Source organism: Schistocerca americana, chromosome 1 (assembly GCF_021461395.2).
Source record: "Schistocerca americana isolate TAMUIC-IGC-003095 chromosome 1, iqSchAmer2.1, whole genome shotgun sequence".
Lineage (NCBI taxonomy): Eukaryota > Metazoa > Arthropoda > Insecta > Orthoptera > Acrididae > Schistocerca > Schistocerca americana.
In genome coordinates this window covers 234,715,149-234,736,909 of record NC_060119.1, presented here as the reverse complement: position 1 = coordinate 234,736,909, position 21,761 = coordinate 234,715,149, and the positions used below count along the sequence as shown (strand labels likewise).

The following is a 21,761-nucleotide window of genomic DNA, read 5'->3' as shown; positions in this document are numbered from 1 at the left end:
CTATAATGTCATCAAGTTCATCTCCCTTGTATAGACCCACTGTATACTCTTTTCACCTTTCAGCTTTCCTTCTTTGCTTAGGAGTAGTTTTCCAGCTGAGCTCTTGATATTCATGCAGATGCTTCTCTTTCTCCAAAGACCTCTTTAAGGTTCCTGTAGGTGGTGTCTATCTTTCCCCTAGTTATGCGTGCTTCAAAATCCTTACATTTGTCCTCTAACCATTCCTGCTTAGCCATTTTGCACTTCCTCTCTGTCTCATTTTTTCTGAGTGTTTTATACTCCCTTTCACTTGCTTCATTTGTTGAATTTTTATGTTTTCTCCTTTCCTCAATCACATCTTGTGATATCCAAGGATTTCTGCTAGGTCTTTTCTTTTTACCTATTTGATCCTCTACTACCCTCACTGTTTCATTTCTCAAAGCTAACCATCCGTTTTCTCCATTCACCTGTTGTAGTCAATAGTTTTCTAATCCTCTATCTGAAACTCTTAACAACCTCTTGTTCTTTCAACTTATCCAGGCTCCATCTCCTTAATTGCCCACCTTTTTGAAATTTCTTCAGTTTTAATCTACAGTTCATATCCAGTAAATTGTGGTCAGAGCCCACAACTGCTCCTGGAAATGTCTTAAAATTTAAAATCTGGTTCTGAAATCTCTGTCTTACTATTATATAATCAGTTTGAAACCTTCCCGTGTCTCCATGTCTCTTACACATGTACAATATACATATTCATGATACTTAAACCAAGTGTTAGCAATGATTAAATTATGCTCTGTGCAAAATTCTACCAGGTGGCTTCCTCATTCATTCCTTTCCCTCATTCCACATTCACCTACTATTTTTCCTTCTCTTCCTTTTCCTGCTACCAATTCATCCCCATCACAATAAACTTTTCATTTCTCTTAAATATCTAAATAATTTCTTTTATCTTACTGTGCATTTCTTCAATGTCTTCATCATCTGCAGAGGTAGCTGGTGTGATGGATGTGGGCTTCATGCCTATCTTGGCTATGATAATGTGTTTGGTATCCTGTTCATAGTAGCTTACTCGCATTCCTATTTTCTTATTCATTATTAAACCTACTCCTGCATTACACCTATTTGATTTTGTATTTATAACTGTTTATTTACCTGACGAGACGTCCTGTTACTCCTGCCAACTAACCTCACTAATTCCGTCTGTATGTAACTTCAACCAAACCATTTCTTTTTGAAATTTTCTAACCCACATGCCCAATTAATGGAACTAACATTCTGCACTGCGATCCATAGAATTCCAGCCTTGTTTCTTCTGATGATGATATCCTTTCTTATCTCAAATTATTCTCGGTAGGTGACAGACCTGTTCATCCATTAACACTACCACACATCATCATCATCATCATTGCATGAGGTGGGTCTTGAGCACAAGGATTGTAAAAGGGATCATGTTATTAGCATTAGAGTGAATAAAGAAACAGTGTGGAGGGACTAAGTAGTGAGCACATAAGACTGATGTTACAATATCCGTCTTCAGCATAGTGAAGTTGCCTCACTACATAAGAAATGGGTATATTGATATGACAGTGGTGCTGGTATTTCAAATGCCACCTTCTGTTATGAGCAATAGTGACTTTAATGCATAACTGATTGATGTAAAAGTTAAACAGTATGAGGGAGATGTAGGTAATTAATTATTCTTTCTGCATGTCTCCTTTCTAAGCAATGCTCTTTTTATTTGGTGAATAGTGATCTGTCCTCATATACATAATACATCAAAGCTGATATTAATACTAGAATGGGAAACTAAACTGTTTTCTACTCTAAAACTGATGTTAGAGATCAGTTTGGAATAAAATGGATCAGAACCTAATAATAGTAATCTTTATTTCTCCATAATAACTTTACAGTCTTGGACATCCTTGTTTTTTGAACATTCGCATCAATAATATCATACCATAAATATAATGAACATATACAAAAATAATTAATGGAAAATCTCATATAAAGATGTGAAACAAATACTAACAAAGAGAGAGAGGGGCTGGCCAGTACTTACCTCAGCTCAGTACAGCCGATAGATACACAAAAAACAGAACCGAAAATTTACTTTCCCTCTGATAACCATGCCTCCATCCTTGCTACCCTACCTGTTTTCCTTTCCCTGTTGCTTCATAACCTGGGTTGTGAGTAACTGAATCCACTTTCCCTTCTTCCCTTTCTTTCCCCTCTCTCCTCCCTGATGAAGGAACATTTGTTCCAAAAGGTAGGAACGTAAATTTTCGGTTCTGTTTTTTGTGTATCTATCAGCTGTACTGAGCTGAGGTAAGTACTGGCCAGCCCCTCTATCTCTTTGTTATTATATACAAAAATAGGACAATATACTATTGTATAAATATTAATCACCACTAATAAACTGCAATATACAAAAACAGTACCAAGGGTAATGGAGACCAGAACTTTTTGAGCTTTATAAACATTTTTTAACTAACAACTGTTTTGACTTGTCCTTAAAAAGTTCTCAGCAGAGTTCTTTTTATATTATTTAGCAACCTGTTATAGAATTTTCTTTCAGGAATAAGTGGGCTGTGGTCTGCAACACTTTTATTACTGGGTATCCTGCTATAATCACACCAGGTTCATGTTTTACAATTATGAATGTCTTCATCCGTTTTGCCGATGTCGTCATTCGCATTTACAGAACTAATTGTCTTAAGGACATTCAAAGAGTACACACTCAGTAAATTATACTTGATGAAGTAATCCCTAGAAGACTGGAAGTTCCTTGTATTACCAATGACTCTAAATGGTCTCCTCTAAAGCCTGAATATCATATCCATATGGACTGCAAGTGCACCACCCTAAATTTCAGTTGCACAGTGCGAATGGACTGGAAAGTGGGTGGTCCAGGCTCTCCTAGTGAAATGACTGGAGCTTGTTGACAGTTTGTCACATGTGACCTCGCATTGTTGTGAAAGATAACCACATTGTCCACATGAAAAAGGTAGATACATCCTTAGTGTCCACACAGACTCTCTTCTGCTTTCGTAGAGTGGTGCTTCCATCAGAGATTGAAGCAGGTTATAAAATTGTCACAGTCTGACTGTACATTCCGAACTGATGTCATCGTTACAACCATACTCAAATGTCCTGTCAACACTCGGCCAAATGTGTATCTCCACCTCTGTAGATGACTGCTTTGAGCTCTCACATTTCTTGTCGGTGTGCTTTGACCCCCCTTCCCCCCGAATACAGCATTCTATCTCATAGGGGTGTTAGGCTGCTCATTCGGGATAATGTCCATAGTTGACCGATCTCCCTGGCTTCAAGTTGTTGCAGTCTGCATTTTCTTTCTCACTTGACCTTTTCCCTTTGTACCATTTATATTCCTCCATCATTTGCTCTCACCAGGGTTGACTTCCTCCAGCTTACTGGCCGACTCCCTCACCCCTTTCTGGTGCTCAGTGACTTTAATTTTGCACCATCCCCTTTGGAGTTCTCCCAGAACCTGTCAGAGAGGTGCCCTCTTGGCTGACCTTCTCAGTCACATTACCTCATCTGCCTTAACATGGGAGCACCCTCATTCCTTTCGGACTCCACTCACACCTATTCCCTTTGAGTGTGGCATCATCATTGGCACTGACGTTTTTTGGTATCAGCTTCCAGAATACTGCTCAGTATTCACAGCAGAGCTCTTCGCCCTATATCAGGCCACATGGTATATACAGTGACACAGGCTTTTCAACTGCATCATCTGCTGCCACTCTCTTAGTGCCCCTCAGAGCCTCAATATGCTGTATACTCTCCATCCCTTAATGCAACAGGTCCATGAAAGCTTCTACTTGCTCACTCTTGATGGAGCCACTGTGATGTTTATGTGGGTTCCTGGTCACCATGGTGGAATGAGAGGGTCAAGGAGGCAGTAAAAGAAAAGAAGAAAGGCTGGTATGAATGGAACAAAGACCAAACAGCTGAAAGTAAAAGGAAAATACCAGGATAGTAAAAATAAGTGTAAGAAAATGGTAGCAAAAGAAAAGAGGAAAGGCTTGAGAGAAATTCACCCGAGAGTTGGAAAAACATGTTACTAGTGGCAAGAGGATGATGATATATGGAATTACAAAGAGTATGAGGAAGGAAAAAACATACACAAAGTTAGCAAATGGGGAAAGCAGAGAGCTATTATTGCAACCAGAGGAGATAAGGAAAAGATGGAATGAGACTTTGATAAATTACTAAATGTGAAGAACGGCAATGGAAAGGGAATAGAAGTACGCCAGGGGGCGGGGGTCTGGAAGAACTCTTGGAAGTATTCTGCCCACCTGTCAAGTATTTTATTACTCTCCTCTACCAAATCCCCTTCTTTGTTCCTACACATATTTGTTCTGGCTTGGAACCTGGTCTTTCCTTCTTTAATCTTTAGGTACATTTCATGACTATGCTTCTCTTCTCCTAGCTGTTCAATTTCTTCCAGTTTTTTCTTTTCTAGTGCTCTTTTCTTCTGTCTGCGGACCCTCTTCGCTATACGGCACTTTTCATTATATTCATTCAGATTTGCTCAAGTTCTTCTCTACAATAATTTCATTCGTGCTAAATTACGTTCCTCAGTTCTTTTCATACATTCTTCATCAAACCAATCTTCCTTTCTTTGAGCCCATTCATGTCCTAAAACCTCTCCAGCTGCCTTGAAGATTGCAGTCTTACATCATTTCCACATTACTTCTATATGCTCATTTGATGTGTCAGTATCATTCTTGATCCTCTTCTATTTTCTTCTGATATGCTCTCTGTATTTCTTCTACTTCAGTTTCTTAATGTGAAACCTCTTTTGTTTGTGGCTTTTTTGTTTACTCAATAGTGAGATCCTTTGTCTATATTTAATTCTCACTAGATGGTGGTCTGAATTGCAGTCAGCTCCATGTTGGCTCCTAACATCCATTATGTCCGATCCGTGTCTCCGATCATACAATATATGGTCTATCTGATTTCTGGTTTGTCCATCTGGTAAAATGTACCTTTCTTTGTGTATTTTTTGCATGGGAAACATGTACTGCTGATAGTCATGTTTTTGTTTATAGCAAAATCTACAGCCCTAAGTCCATTGTAGTTTTCTATTTCATGGAGGCTATGTGTTCCTATGGTTGGCTGAAAGGCCTCTTCTTTTCCTATTTTTACATTCAGGTCTCCTATTAATATCTTGAAATCATGTTTGGGGGCCTGATCATACAGTTATTCTACCTTGCTATAAAACTCGTCCCTCTGTTGTTCATCTGACTCCTCTGTGAGTGCAGGTACATTTATTATTGTAATGTTGAAAAATTTTCCCCTTAATCTTAATATGGACATCCGTTCATTGATTGGTTGGAAGCACATCACCGCATGTTTCAGTTCTTTAGTGACCACAAAGTCTGTTCCAAAGGTATTCATCTTCCTGCCACTATAAAAGATAGTGAAATTTCCTGTGTCCATTATGTCACTCCCCTTCCACCTAATTTCCTGGAGAGCCAATATGTTTATACTGTACTTGTGTACTTGCATTAGCAGCTGACGTAGGGCTCCAGTTTGGTATAGGCTTCGCACATTCCATGTTCCTATGTGCATATCTCTTATCCTTTTTTTTGTTTGCTGAGATCATCATGGAAATATCTGCCCGGCTTATTCCTTTGCTAGCATTCGCAACAATTGATGTTTTACAGGTGGAGATTGTTAATCTTCTGCCCAACCATTTGGGGGTTGCCCCTTACAGCTCGCAGGTTAGCTGGCTCCATGTTCAGGGTAGCATCCTTAGCCTTTGTAGATCCCTCTACTTACTGCAAGGCAGCAGGTGATTTGTATCAGGTTTACTCCCTTAGGGAGACTGGCTTCACCAGGAATCTAGAGCCCTCCTTGCCCTATGTTGTAGGAAGTTAAGAATGATGAGGGAAAGGGATAGGCTTAGGATAGGATCGGACAGGGGACAGGAGATAGGTCATTGTGGGACACACTTCGTCTGGCTCCTCCCCATTGGCCTGTCTGGCATGGGTGGCCCTGCTGGTAGCTACACTACCACCAGGAAAGCCCTCCGGATCCAGAGCGTGGAAACCTCCTCGCCCGCACGGACAGTGCTACGCTGAGACAGTGTCCCCTGAGGAGGGTTTATAGAGAGACAGTGTGACTAAAGTGTATTTGTTGTTTTCAGAATAATTATGTATACAGAATGTGACTAAAATTTGCACCAAGGGACTAAAATATTCAAAAATGTTTTCTTTAATATTTTAATTAGAATGTAACAAGAAAGGAACAGTGATTTTTAAACACTTCTTAGTGATTTACTTGTGTTTATCTATCTGCAGTGTTGAGGTAAAGTTTCTGAAGGAGAAGTGTGCCCAGATACTGCAAAAATATTATGAAAGCAAGAATCATCAGAAGAAGCAGATCCAGACTGGCGGGTAAGTAATACAGTAAACATAGCACAATGGTTGTCAAAGTGCAGTCACATCTAATTACAAAGTTACACAGAAATTTCAGCCTCATTCCAGTGAGGATGTTTGCCAGATTTGAAAATAATGTAGCATACCTAAATATGAAAGGTGAAAATAAATATCATTTAATATGTTCCGGTGCAAGTACTTCTCTTCTCTTGCAGGGGAAAGAAAAGTAAGGAGTAAAATAATAGTGCCATGATGTGGATATTGAAAAATATTTGTGCACTTTAGTAACCAAAAACTAATTATGTCTCTGCAGTTAATTGGTATAATTCCTTCATCCTTAGTGTGAGGACATGGAGGACTCGGTGAAGGAAGATAGATATATCGTGCTCCGTCAAAACCAAAACACTGGGAGAAAAGAAATAATCTACATCTATTTTCTGTTTTACCTGTAATCTCATGTAGCAGCAAATGTTTTAAAGTATTCCACAGAATTTTGGGGAGGATCTTGTAAAGTAGTTGCTCAAATTAAAAAAGTGGCAAATTATCAAATGACTTTTACGTTGGTACAAATATAAAATACCTTATAACCTTCTCTGGTAAAAACACACTTTCACTTCTTAACTTTCCCAGGAAACCACTTTGTATTAGCTTCTTTTTCAATATTTTTAATTGCAATAACTCCCTTGTTTAATTTGTTGGAGGGTGGGAGGTAGGGAGGGGGTGAGGGTGAGGGTGAGACAGACAAAAGCTTTCAACATTCCCTAAGAACATTTATTTATTTATATGTGATTGCTCAACATTATATGTAGACACCACAGAATACTGTACTCAACACAAAATTCAAGCTTTCGCAACAAACTGTTGAACTGTTGCCTCATCAGGAAAGAGGGAAGGAGAGGGAAAGACGAAAGGATGTGGGTTTTAAGGGAGAGGGTAAGGAGTCATTCCAATCCCGGGAGCGGAAAGACTTACCTTAGGGGGGAAAAAAGGTCGGGTATACACTTGTGCACACACACACACATATCCATCCACACATATACAGACACAAGCAGACGTATTTAATTCTCACACAATTCTTGATTCCCACACAGAGATACAAATATTATAACATCACTTTAGCCCATCAAGGCATGGATTAATTATTGATGGTTGGTCTTTAAATACGTCTGCTTGTGTCTGTATATGTGTGGATGGATATGTGTGTGTGTGTGTGCGAGTGTATACCCGTCCTTTTTTCCTTTTTTTCCCCCATAAGGTAAGTCTTTCTGCTCCCGGGATTGGAATGATTCCTTACCCTCTCCCTTAAAACCCACATCCTTTCGTCTTTCCCTCTCCTTCCCTCTTTCCTGATGAGGCAACAGTTTGTTGCGAAAGCTTGAATTTTGTGTGTATGTTTGTGTTTGTTTGTGTGTCTGTCGACCTGCCAGCACTTTCATTTGGTAAGTCACATCATCTTTGTTTTTAGATATATTTTTCCTACGTGGAATGTTTCCCTTTATTATAACCATATCATTAATTTGAACCCAACAATTACGTTCGTTATTGTCGCTGTTGCATTTCGAAATCTTTCCTGTCGTCTTATTTTCTCTTTATTTTCTCTTTCTGTTTTTACCAGTAGTCTTACTTCGTATTCACCTTCCCCTTTTTACCGTAATACAATTTTATCCCGCCTATATATACTCAATAATACGTAACCCACTTCCAAACCATAACCAAAAAAATTTTATTTTCCGCCTTCAACACTACCGCTGCTATAAAATCCACCGTTTCTAGTTCAATAACAGCTGCTTTCACGTATTAAACAACCATTTCGGCTAGTTCTGATAACTTTCGCTTTATTTCCACTTCCATTTTTCGCACATCACTGATCATTTTTAGTCGCTCCCCACAGGTTTTAATGTCATTATTTCTTCGTCAGACAATTTTTAGCCCCATTTTCGTAATCTTTCACCACAACACCACTCCTTTTAATACATTTACACGTTTTTTCGAAATTTTCCTGATTTTCTCCGTCCTTTAACGTGTTTTAGCGGCAACACAACCACCTAACCTTCATGCACATCGCTGTCTACCAACCCAAGTTCACCACAGGATCAACTTAACCAACACTTTTTTGCCTTTTTTCATACCAGATCTATAGTTACTTTCTAGTTCACCCTTATCTCTCCCCATATATTTTTATCTTTCATTTTCATTTCAACCTCATGTTACACTTTCCACCTTCTAATACCATGTCACCCTCACAACACCCCCTGGTCTTTAAATACGTCTGCTTGTGTCTGTATATGTGTGGATGGATATGTGTGTGTGTGCGAGTGTATACCCGTCCTTTTTTCCTTTTTTCCTCCCTAAGGTAAGTCTTTCCGCTCCCGGGATTGGAATGACTGCTTACCCTCTCCCTTAAAACCCACATCCTTTCGTCTTTCCCTCTCCTTCCCTCTTTCCTGATGAGGCAACAGTTTGTTGCGAAAGCTTGAATTTTGTGTGTATGTTTGTGTTTGTTTGTGTGTCTGTCGACCTCCCAGCACTTTCATTTGGTAAGTCGCATCATCTTTGTTTTTAGATATATTTTTCCTACGTGGAATGTTTCCCTTTATTATATATATTTCCCTTTATTATATATTATTATATTATATATTTCCCTTTATTTTATAGATATATATCTGTGTGTGTGTGTGTGTGTGTGTGTGTGTGTGTGTGGATATGTGTGTGTGTGTGTGCGCGCGAGTGTATACGTGTGTGTGTGTGTGCGCGCGAGTGTATACCAGTCCTTTTTTCCCCCTAAGGTAAGTCTTTCCGCCCCCGGGATTGGAATGACTCCTTACCCTCTCCCTTAAAACCCACATATTTCGTCTTTCCCTCTCCTTCCCTCTTTCCTGATGAGGCAACCGTTGGTTGCGAAAGCTAGAATTTTGTGTGTATGTTTGTGTTTTTATCGACCTGCCAGCGCTTTCGTTCGGTAAGTCACATCATCTTTGTTTTTATATATATTTTTTCCCACGCCCACGTGGAATGTTTCCCTGTATATATATATATATATATATATACACACAAAATTCTAGCTTTCGCAACAAACGGTTGTTTCGTCAGGGAAGAGGGAAGGAGAGGGAAAGACGAAAGGAAGTGGGTTTTAAGGGAGAGGGTAAGGAGTCATTCCAATCCCGGTAGTGGAAAGACTTACCTAAGGGGGAAAAAAGGACGGGTATACACTCGCACACACACACATATCCATCCACACACATGTGTGTGTGTGCGCGAGTGTATACCCGTCCTTTTTTCCCCCTAAGGTAAGTCTTTCCGCTCCCGGGATTGGAATGACTCCTTACCCTCTCCCTTAAAACCCACTTCCATTCGTCTTTCCCTCTCCTTCCCTCTTTCCTGACGAAGCAGCCGTTTGTTGCGAAAGCTAGAATTTTGTGTGTATGTTTGTGTTTGTTTGTGTGTCTATCGACCTGCCAGTGCTTTCGTTCGGTAAGTCACATCATCTTTGTTTTTAGATATATTTTTCCCACGTGGAATGTTTCCCTCTATTATATATATAATCTCCAAGAATCAGATACTACGTATTCTCCAAATCTGTCAAAATGATTGAAAAGGTAAATGTTCAATAAAGTAAAGCATATACAAGTCTTCATGTCTTTCCCAGTGTTTATTATGAAAGAAAATGAACAGGTTGTCATGTCAGATATGCATCTTATTTGAGCAACTCATACTGTTTTTGACATATTGTGCTCATCTGACGGAATGATCCAGCTGTTCACCCAAGTACCTTTCCTTTAAGTTAAACATATGTTTCTTTTTCAATTCAGTGATCATTACATTATTTTAACTGTTTCATGTTTTAAAGTTGTACATGTAAAACATTTCACATCTGCTACTAGAATCTGCACAAACCAATCACAGTTCTTCTGTGTAACCAAAAACTTGCTGTTAATATGGTTTCATCTTGCTTGCTTGTGTTTTTCTAAAAAAAAAAAATAATGGGTACAGGAAATTTCATATTTTGCTGCTTCAAGGTCTTGTATTCCAAAATTGCATACTTTGAATCCACTGCATTTTGAAATCATTCATTTCATGAACGTGCCATAATCTGCTCTGCGCTTTTTATGTCTGACAGTAACCATATTTATATAATGGAAGGAAACATTCCACGTGGGAAAAATTATATATAAAAACGAAGATAAGGTGACTTACCGAACAAAAGCGCTGGCAGGTCGATAGACACACAAACAAACACAAACATACACACAAAATTCAAGCTTTCGCAACAAACTGTTGCCTCATCAGGAAAGAGGGAAGGAGAGGGGAAGACGAAAGGAAGTGGGTTTTAAGGGAGAGGGTAAAGAGTCATTCCAATCCCGGGAGCGGAAAGACTTACCTTAGGGGGAAAAAAGGACAGGTATACACTCGCACACACGCACATATCCATGCTACAATTGAAGAGGCTGTAGAACAATAAGACTTTCATTGAGATACATCATCATCACTTTGGACAATTGAAATTATTTATTCATAAAATCCACTTGTACAGTTTTGGCCATTTAGCCATTTACTAGTCGAACCAACAACAATATTATGTTTCATCGTGCCGTAAATTATTTATTTATAAAATTTGTTATTGCAGTTTTGGCCATTTTGACATACGCTAAAGCATAAAATTTTCATGTTACACTTAAAAATGCTTAAAAGACCAAAACTGCAATAACAGATTTTATAAATAATTAATTCCAACAGTCTAAGGTGACACTTTCTTTCAAACATTTTTTATTTTTCACATATCATAATTATCAGGCACTCACTGATCTATGCATACTAGCGAGCAAATAATCCTCCCAGTACAATAAAATTTTACGGCTTTTTTTCAGTTTTCAGGATCTGCGACGTGATTTGCAAGCTGTTATTGGCACCCGTGCCAATTTAAATATTGCACAAGTAGAGAATTATGGTGGGGAAACATTTCTTTCTGAGGAAGTTGCTATAGCTTTATTACAAGAGAGTAAAAGAGCTTTTCAGCGCTGTGAAATGGTAAGTCTCTGAAAAAATAATTATGGAACTGAAATTCTCTTGAAGAGAGACCAACAGTTGTTTGTTTCAGCAATAACTAAAACATGTTATCTTTATAGTCATTAAAATATTTTCTAGTGCTAAGGTTATTATTAAATAACAGAGCTCCAACATTATCTTTGTTTCCTTACTCCCCCTCCCCACCCCAACCCCTTCAAAAAAAGGGAAAAAAAGCTGCTCCACATTCCTGTCAGTAAAAACACCACATTCATATATACAAATAGAAAGGCAGAGAGGAATGTAGATTGTAAAAAGAAATCTAGAGGAGGGGAAACAGTGTAAGACAATAGTAAAACAGAGGGAGGAGAAATTAGTAGAAATCAGGAACAAGTGAATGACAAAAATGTTTGGTTGTGGATAATCACATTCTGACGTATCTCAGCGTCTACCCCAGATGCACTCCCAAAAGATGAGAATAGTCTATCCATGGTAAAACTTCAAGAAACATATAAATGACATGTTTAACAATTTCTGTTATCCAAAATAATTACTACCAGTAAAAGTAAAAAGAAAGCTATGAAAAAAGTGAAGCTACTCACTTTTTGTTGGAGCTTTTACTTGACATGATATGTCCTTGTCTTAAATACTGGCAGTTGACTGCGAATTTTAATAAATATAATATAATGTACATAAATTGGTGACTAAATCTGATGTAATTTGTCCAAACAACTGTACCTGACATGAGTGATAACTGTCAAATATGAAACAATACCAGTCTAGGGTGATTTAAAGTGGAGCAACCACATAAATCTGTGTATGGGAAAGGCGAATACCAGACTGAAATTTAGCAGATTAATCCTAAGGCCTCGTACTTCTTACATGCTTACAAACCAATCATTTAGCCAATTGTTGATTATTGTTACCTTCACATTGTTGAATTAATGAAATAAGATACAAAGAAGAGCCATGTGATTCGTCTTGAAGTTTTTTGTCAGTGTGAGAGTGTAACAGAAATTCAATAAACTTAACTGGAGACATTAAAGGAAAGGATAGTGCATCACAGAGTGCTTTATTTTGTAGGAGCCTACGTTCGAATTAATTAAGTAAAATTTTACTTCCAATAGTCTCTGTCTTATGTAAGGAACATAACAATATTGTAAGAGAACTATTATTTATAAATGAAATAATAAGATGATAAAATTGTTATGGTGCACTATGTACCTGTGTTGTACACAGTGCGGTACTGTGGTTTTCATTTTAAACATTTAAATTTACTTGAAAGCCAGTTTTGATCAAATTCTTAAGCCAGCATTTAAGATATAAAACTCATTCATAATATAATAATTTTTATTGTGTTTGATAATGGTTACTATTATTATTATTATTATTATTATTATTATTATTCCAAGTGGCTCGACAACCTGGTATAAGTCTTTCAATTGGATGCCATTTCGGCAACTCGCATATCACTAACTACCCTGATAATCACATCATGAAAAGGGGTCCTACAGTTTAACATGGAATCCAAACCATGTGTTGTTCCTGGTGAAACTTCTCTTCATTGAGAGGTGAAGGTTAGGTTAAAAGATGACTGAAATTTACTGTGGTCTTGTCAGGAACTGGTACCATGGCCTCTCACATTCCTGGCACAAACTTCACCACTAGACCGCCAGGCTAGATGTTTTGCTGATTGTTTTTTGTGATAAATATTGGTAATAACTTATCAGAGTTTTCTTGTTAAAGCTCTCAAGACAGTCTGATCTGCCTGGCAACACAGTCCATGTATTGGAAATTCTGCTTCATTACCTGATGGAAGAATACCTGGACTATGCTCTGGAACTTGGACTTCAAGGAATACCTGTGGCTGAGACAAAAACACAACCACAGATATATTTCTTTGATGTGGTAAGGCAGTGTAATGCCATCGTTCACTTACTGGAGAAGCAGTTTGTTGACAGTGTGGTACCGCTTGTTGTGTAAGTTATCACAAGGTCTTCTTTGTAAAGACTTGACCAAGTCATCCTTTGGTAAAATTGAGTGTATTAGTTGTGTAACAATTAGTGTCGGTGTCATCCTAAAAAAACTACAGTAGTTTGTACTTTCTATTTTTAACAAACAAGTGATATAACTGATTCAGAATGTAATCAGTACTGAAAACTTCTATCCACCAAAAGTTATAGTGTAATTATTCTTGTGGCAGTATCAAGCATTGGCATTGATTTTTCATTATTTTACTCCAGAGCTTGTATCAAATCAGATAAAGTCCCAAAAAATTAAATGTTATGGGTAGGTTATAGTTCTGATATAGAACAAAAAGTCTTTTATATGCCTTACAACACAACCTCTGCAGCTTAACTATTGTCTGTAACTTCTAAGGAATATATTTACGTACAAAAATCTGAGATTTTATCTATTGTCTGTAACTTCTAAGGAATATATTTACTTACAAAAATCTGAGATTTTATGTAAAGTCTGTCAAGAAAGCAAAAAGACACAATTTTTCTGGCACCCCCATTCACTGCAGTGCACCCACTCACAAGTGTTATTGGTGGCATGTATCTCAGTTTCAAAATGATTCCATGACCAGCTGCCTCTGAGCTCATTTGATCAAGAAGTAGCATTCCATCAAACAATGATGTGCCATCTAATTTCATATATAATTCAGCAGAGAAACAACTGAGATATCCACAATATTGGCTGCCTTCAGGCATGAATGCTTCTCAAAATTGTGTCCTGGGATGCTACAAGATGTTGAGGTAATGTTAGGAGGTGGTGGAGCATGTCTGACTCAAAAGCAACAGCTCTGCTCATTTAAGTTCTCTAGCAGCAAGGGATGGCCTATTATGAGACTGTATGTGACCTTCAGCAGAGCTTCTTGCGTGTAAAAAACTTAATAGACTGAAAGAAAGGATTAGCTGGATCCATTCATATGCTTAGCCGCACCTGCCTACGAGCCATCGAGGATCTTGTGAAGAACAAATGGCAACATTGCTCCAAGTCCTGTGGAGTCCAAAGTTGTCCCTTGCTACCATTTTGTCCTGTGGGCAACACAGGAGCCTTTCATGACTGCTGAAAAAGGCCTTTATTTCTAGAAGTCAAGGATTCATTATATGAGGTCTGTTCCAGCATTCATATCAAGTTTGAAATTTGACTGACAAAGTGTCCAAAAGTCCTACTATGAAGAAGTTGGTCAACATGATGGATACTATTGTGCTATTTAAAATAGATGTAATGGATAAGGCTAAAAAAACTATGGTATTCATGTTTGTAATGAAAGACATGCTTACATTTGATCCTCACAAACACTTCCTAGTGTCAGAAAGGTAGTTTCCACATAGAAGTTAACTTTTAGAACAGACTTCTTGAATACTCAAATAAATTATTGGGATAATAACATTTGAAGAATATCTGTTGACATGGCTTACAATTTTTTTGTTTGTTTTTACAGCTGAGCTATCATTTTCTATTTCACACTATTTCAACAACTTCAGTAGCTGTCTTTGTCAGTTGTCAAGCACTTTTATTGCTTGCTGTTTGGCTTCCAATCAGATTGTAAATGGTACGTGCTGTATGCTGTCCTAGTTACTGTTTCTTGGCAGTAATAAGCAATTACACAGTATAACAGCAGTTCAGATCCAACAGAAATGTTATACTGTGCATGAGTTTGTTGGGTATCCAAACAGTGAACAATGCACTAGGCATCTGATAAAAATAACTAGGGAAATTGTTTAACTATTGTGAAAGAGGAAATGACAACTTTGCTGGAGACCTAAAAGTTTGTGAATTATCAGTTATAATGAGGAAGCCTGAAGGAGCACCTCTGTCGATATACTTACGGTGTCACTGTGTGTACTATATCGATGGATATTTAAATGTATGAAGTAAAACAATGGAAACTACAGGTTTTGAATATCAACAGTATTAGGAAAAGGATAGACTGCTGTTCACTGTAAAGATGACACGTTGAGTTGCAGACAGGAACAGTGAAAAGACTGCGGATGTGTGCCTCTTTTCACCTCTCTGCAACTCAGTGTGTCTTGTTTATAGTGAATAGCAATCTACCCTTTTCCGAATACTGTTAATTTATAAAATGTATATATATGCACTCCTCAGTCACTTCTATTTGTTGCAGCTATGAGACTGTAGATTGTAGTGGGTATATTTCTAATTTAGTACTGTAATTTAAATTTTTATAATGCTTCATGATATTTTTGTGCAACTTGCAGCGTAGGGTCTTGCGTTATCCTGGTCGAACATGCACTTTGGTAACCTAGTTGTGACAGTATGACCGCAATACAGCCCTTCTTCAGTAGTTACCAAATCATTCTGGTTGGCATATCTAATAGCTCCCCATCTCACAATTCCAGGAGTTGGAGAGGAATGCATCTTGAGAATGGCTGCTTCCTGTGACCTTTCACCAGGTTGTCTACCATAAAGTAGGTGTTGATCTGAACATCAATAATAGATGAGAAATTCGTTGCTGAATACCACAGAACGCCATTCCGTGTCCCAGCTGACTCTATCTCTACACCACATAATTCTACTGTGTGTGATATGGTGTTAGTGGTAAGTGACACATGGATTCAGCCCCACTTCCATTAATCTGTTCCAACAGTTATTGGCAACATTGCCTGTAACCTCTTACTGGATTTCAGCTATTGCCATGTGTCTGTTCATCAGAGCCAGTCAAACAATTTCATGATTTTTTTGTGGTGTGGTTCTTCTAGGAAGACCTGTCCCCATTCTTCTTGCCACTCTTTTGTTGTGAGCCCCTCACCTCCCCATTCATTCTGCAGTTGTTTCAATACTGCCACTTATCTCTGTTGGCACGATGCTCCCACATCCCTCATGTTAATGATTTGGTCTTTCTCAAAGTCCAAAAGGTGGCAATAAGCTAGATGAACACGTCCTTTGGACATGCTGTGTTGCAATCTCCACCTGCAAAGTTGCAGTAATGTTAGACACACCTGACAGCTGTCGCCCTCATCTGTAGGACTGTCTTATTTGTGTGGAAAATGAGCTCACCTAATGCTGAAATTTTACTGAACATATCCCAAAGTTTTACTGAACGTATCCCAAAGGCATGGAAATACTGGAGTATCAGTTTGGTAGCTGTCAACAGCTAAGAGTCGTGTAGTATACGCTATCATATCTTTATGGATCATAGTGTTTTGAAGATTATCATGCCACAAGTTTGTGTTGCACATCCAGCTGTGTCCTGTTTGAATTTAATGTGTTTTTGGGCCACAATGTACAGCTTTTCCGATCAGATGATGGTTGCTAAAACTGAAACTGGTTGAGAATAAAGGTGTATAGCTGGTGGCTCAAAATGCGTTTCATCAAATACTTGACAGCCATAAATAATTACCTGCAAAAAGTTCTAAGAGTGTCATTCTTTCCAGAGTTCAGTCCTTTTGGGAAAGGATGCAAAGTGTATCCTACCTTTGGTTGTCATCCATGGCATCCTTGCAACACAGCAGTACATCTGTTTTGTTTTCCATCCTGGGATTACATTTCAGCAAGATAATGCCTTCTTGCAGGTGGAGGGAGTTTCTACCGCTTGCCTTCATGCTTTCCAAACCCTATCTTTACCAACAAGGTTGCTGGATCTCTCCCCAGTTGAGAACATTTGGAGCATTATGGGCAGGACCCTCCAACCAGCTAAGGATTTTTACAGCCTATTGCACCAGTTGGGCAGAATTTGCCACAATGTCCCTCACGACTGTCAATGCCAAGGTGAATAACTGCTTGCATAAGCGCCAGAGGCAGACCAATGCGTTACAGCCTTGCTCAGTTTCAGAAGCTCTTCCTGTTGAACAGATCATCCAGTTCTGCTGAAACTGTGATCATTTGTTTGTCTGTTCATGTACATTACCCCCCCCCCCCCCCCGGCAGGTCCGGGGGTTAGAATAGGCACGAGGTATTCCTGCCTGTCGTAAGAGGTGACTAAAAGAGTCTCACATGTTTTGGCCTTCACATCATAGTCCCCTGTAGGGTTTGACCTCCATTCTTCCAAGTTTTTCTGAAGAAAGAATGGGTTGGGCTAGGGCGCCTTACATGGTGCGTCATGTCCATCATGCACTGAGATCTTTGGCCCACTTTAACGTCGTGGTTTTGCAGTTCCGCTCCTCCATCTCTTGGGTAAGAACATCTTCCTGGGTGTGTTTTCCTCCATCCACTGTGTAGCATTGTTTTCTGTGCTGACGATAATCATGGACTTCTTTGGCCCTCATATCCAGCATGGTACCCAATCCATTGTGGTGGGACTGCCATGTACCCTGTTGGTTGTAGCCCCCTGACTACACAGGGATCACCCTGCTGGTGCCTGCGCTGTTAACTCCTCATGTATGCCAGGGAATAGATGCCCATCACCCTGGGGCATCGGGACTCCCGGCAATGGCCATCCTGCCAGGTGGCCTTTGCTGTGGCTGGGTGATGCCCATGGGGAGGACCCCTGGTTGGAGTGGATGGCATCGGTGTAGATGACACGCCATGAAGTGTACCACGTCATCATTTGCTGGTGGTCAAACACCAGCAGTCTCTAAGCGTTCCAGATCTCAGTTCAATGCAAGGAAGTATGACCGTAAATCATTCCCCTCCCTGGTCATACCATGGGAGAAGTGCCAGGCTATGGATGGTAGCAAATCTTACTTGCCCCGATACCTAGTATGTACAAGAGCTGATGGGGAATCCTTCATGCTGATGAAGGCTCAGTTTTTTGTAGAGCATTTAGAGGACATGTTTGGTGAGGTGGAGGGATTGTTCAAAATGCGGTCAGGGTCAGTCTTGATAAAAACACATCCTCTGCCCAGTCACGTGCATTACTCACTTGTGACAAGCTGTGGGGATGTTTCTGTTACCATCACACCCCATAACAGATTAAACATGGTCCAGAGTATTATGCTCCCCAGGGACTTTCTTTTGTAGTCAGACTATGAGCTGCATGCCAATTTAGAGTGGCGATGTGTTTACTTCATCCAGCGCATTCACTGGGGTCTGAGGGATAATCAGGTTGCCACCGATGCCTCCATCTTGGCCTTCAAGGGTGACAAATTACCCAAGAAGGTCAACATGATGGTCTACCGCTGTGATGTCAAGCCATATATCCCTCCCCTGATGCAGTGCTTTAAGTGCTGGAAGTTTGGCCATATGTCTTCCCGCTGTACTTCCAGTGTCACCCTTCAAGATTGTGGATGTCTTTCGCATCGTAATACTCTACGTGGACCGCCTCCCATCTGTGTGATCTGCAGAGAGCATCATTCCCCTTGCTCGCCAGACTGCAGGATTTTACAGAAAGAAGGGAAAATAATGCAGTACAAGACCCTGGACTGACTGACCTATACTGAGGCCAAGAGGAAATCTGAATGTTTACATCCTGTGCGTATGACATCCTCTTATGCTGCTACGAGAACAGTTCTAGCCCCATCAGTCGACTCTCAGAGCCATAAGACTACACGTGTCATCTTGATGGTGGGGGGCACTTTCCTACATGTTGCTCCCACGCCACCTACCTTGAGAGTACTAACTCCCAATCACCGGGACATCAGTCCCCACTTCACAGCCAAAGAAACGTAAGTCTCCTTTGGCTCCTCTCATTAGGAAGGGGTCCTTTGAGTCACTCCCTACCCAGGTTCCTGCCAGTGGCGAAGCGGATACCCACCAGTGGCAACTAAAGGAGCGGTGAGAGAAACCCAAAAAGAAGACAACCCCCAAGAACCCAGACATTGCGGTGGCACCAGTATCATCACTACCTACAAGCTCTGCATCTGAGGATGAGGTGGGGATTCTGGCATCCCCTGAGGACCTAGATCTCACTGGACCCTCAGACACAATGGATGTTGATCAAATAGCTACTCAATCAGTGACAGCAGGTGACTCTGCAGGGTAAACTGGCTCCCCAAGTGCTTCATTCCTTCGTAGCCTCATGATAACGTTATCCTCCAGTGGAATTGCTATGGTTTTTTTCCACCACCTGGCTGAGCAACAGCAATTGTTAAGCTTTACACGTTTTCTACATTGCCCACCAGGAAACTTGGCTCCCGGCAATGCGGACCCCTGACCTCCGTGGCTATAGAGGATATTACAAGAACTGTAGCGACTATAAAAGAGTGTCAGGAGGAGTTTGCGTCTATGTCCTCCTCTTGAAGCTGCATTTGTCAGGATACAGACGATGCAGAAAATAACTGTCTACAATGTATATCTCCCTCTGCATGGTGCAGTACTTCTGAACATACTGGCTGCACTGATTTACCAACTCTCTAAATCTTTCCTACTTTTGGAAGATTTTAGCACCCATAACCCAATGGGGTGGCACCGTGCTTACTGGCCGAGGTATAGATGTCGAAAAGTTACCGTCTCAGCTCGACTTCTGCCTCGTAAAGACTGGAGCCCCCACACATTTCAGTGTGGCTCATGGTAGTTACTCGGCCATTGATTTATCACTTTGCAGCTCAGGACTTCTCCCATCTGTCCACTGGAGAGCCCATGAGGACTTGTGTGGTAGTGACCACTTCCTCATCTTCCTGTCACTCCCGCCCAGGCGTCATGCCTATGGCTGCGTACCCTGATGGGCTTTAAACAAGGCAGGCTGGGAAGCCTTCACATCTGCTGCCAGATTGAATCTCACCCATGTGGTGTCATTGATGTGGTGGTTGAGCAGGTCACTACAATGATCATTTCTGCAGCACAAAACGCGATCCCTTGTTCCTTATGGTGCCCCTTCCGGTAAAAGACAGTACCTTGGTGGTCGCCAGAAATTGCTGAGGCCATTAAAGTGTGTAGCGGGCTCTACAGCGACATAAGGGGCACCCTTCCCTGGAGCATGTAATAGCTTCTAAATGGCTCCGTGCCCTTGTTTGCCAGCTTATAAAAGGACAGAAACAGGAGTGTTTGGTGAGGTTCGTCTCAACCATTGGGTGCCATACATCACCTTCCCAAGTCTGAAAGAAGATCAGATGTGTTTTTGGGTACCAGACCCCAACAGGTGTCCCTGGCATTAACATCAGTGGCTTGTTATCTATTGATACAAACACCATTGCCGAGCACTCTGCTGAACACTATGCTCGAGCCTCTGCATCAGAGAATTAATCCCCAGTCTTCGCACCCTCAAATGGTGGATGAAAAGAAAAGTTCACTACACGCCACAGTGAACCCTGTAACACCCCACTTACAGAGTGGGAGCTCCTCAGCACCCTTGCACATTTCCTTGACACAGCTCCTGGGCTGGATCGGATTCACAGTAAAATGATCTAACATCTCTCGCCAACTACAAGCGGTATCTCCTTGTCATCTTCAACCGGATCTGGTGCGATGCCATCTTTCCATCGCAGTGGCGGGTGAGCACCATCATTCCAGTGTTCAAATCTGGTAAAAAGCTGCTTGATGTGAACAGCTATCGGCCCATCAGCCTCACCACCATTCTTCGTAAGCTGCTGGAACGTATGGTGTGTCAGCAGTTCGGTTGGGTGCTGGAGTCACATGGTGTACTGGATCCGTGCCAGGGCAGTTTCTACCAGGGTCGCTCTACGACTGATAATCTTGTGTCCCTAGAGTCTGCCATCCAAACAGCCTTTTCCAGATGCCAACACCTGGTTGCCGTCTTCTTTGATTTTCAACAATCCTACGACATGACCTGGCGACATAATATCCTTGCCACATTTATGAATGGGGTCACCAGAGTCTGCGTCCAATTATTATCCAAAATTTCCTGTCGCTCCGTACTTTCTGTGTCCAAGTTAGTGCTTCCCATGTTCCCCCCATACTCAGGAGAATGGGGTCTCGCAGGGCTCTGTATTGAGTGTATCTCTATTTTTAATGGCCATTAACTGTCTAGCAGCAGCTGTGGGGCCATCTGTCTCACCTTCTCTGTATGCAGACGACTTCTGCATTTCTTATTGCTCCTCCAATACTGGTGTTGCTGAGCAGCGCCTACAGGGAGCCATCCACAAGGTGCAGTCATGGGCTCTGGCCCAAGGCTTCCAGTTAACAGCCGCAAAGTTGTGTGTCGTGCACTTCTGTCGGAATCGTACTGTTCATCCGAAACCATAACTTTACTTTAATGATGAGCCACTCACTGTAGTGGAGGCAAATCGATTCTTAGAACTGGTTTTCAATGCCCATTTGACTTGGCTTCCTCACCTTTGTCAGCTTAAGCGGAAGTGCTGGCAGCACCTCAATGCCCTCTGCTGCCTGAGCAACACCAACTGGGATGCAGGTCACTCTACACTGCTGCAGCTCTACAGAGCATTTGTTCAATCCCACCTTGACTTTGGGAGTGTGGTTTATGGTTCAGCGGCGCCTTCAGCATTGTGTTTACTCTACCCAGTGCACCACTGTGCCATTTGACTAGCGACGGGTGCTTTTAGGACGAGT

The 21,761-nt window shown here is 40.7% G+C and overlaps 1 protein-coding gene across 1 annotated transcript in view; it reads left to right on the top strand.

Moving 5' to 3' along the window:
• LOC124620254 (exocyst complex component 5) overlaps window positions 1-21,761 on the top strand; it is a 108,807-nt gene that overhangs the window by 58,420 nt on the left and 28,626 nt on the right. Inside the window, exons 10-12 of the mRNA XM_047146958.1 lie at window positions 6,309-6,404; window positions 11,252-11,411; window positions 13,134-13,366. Coding sequence (XP_047002914.1) covers window positions 6,309-6,404; window positions 11,252-11,411; window positions 13,134-13,366 — 489 coding nt within the window. The remainder of the gene's footprint in view (window positions 1-6,308; window positions 6,405-11,251; window positions 11,412-13,133; window positions 13,367-21,761) is intronic.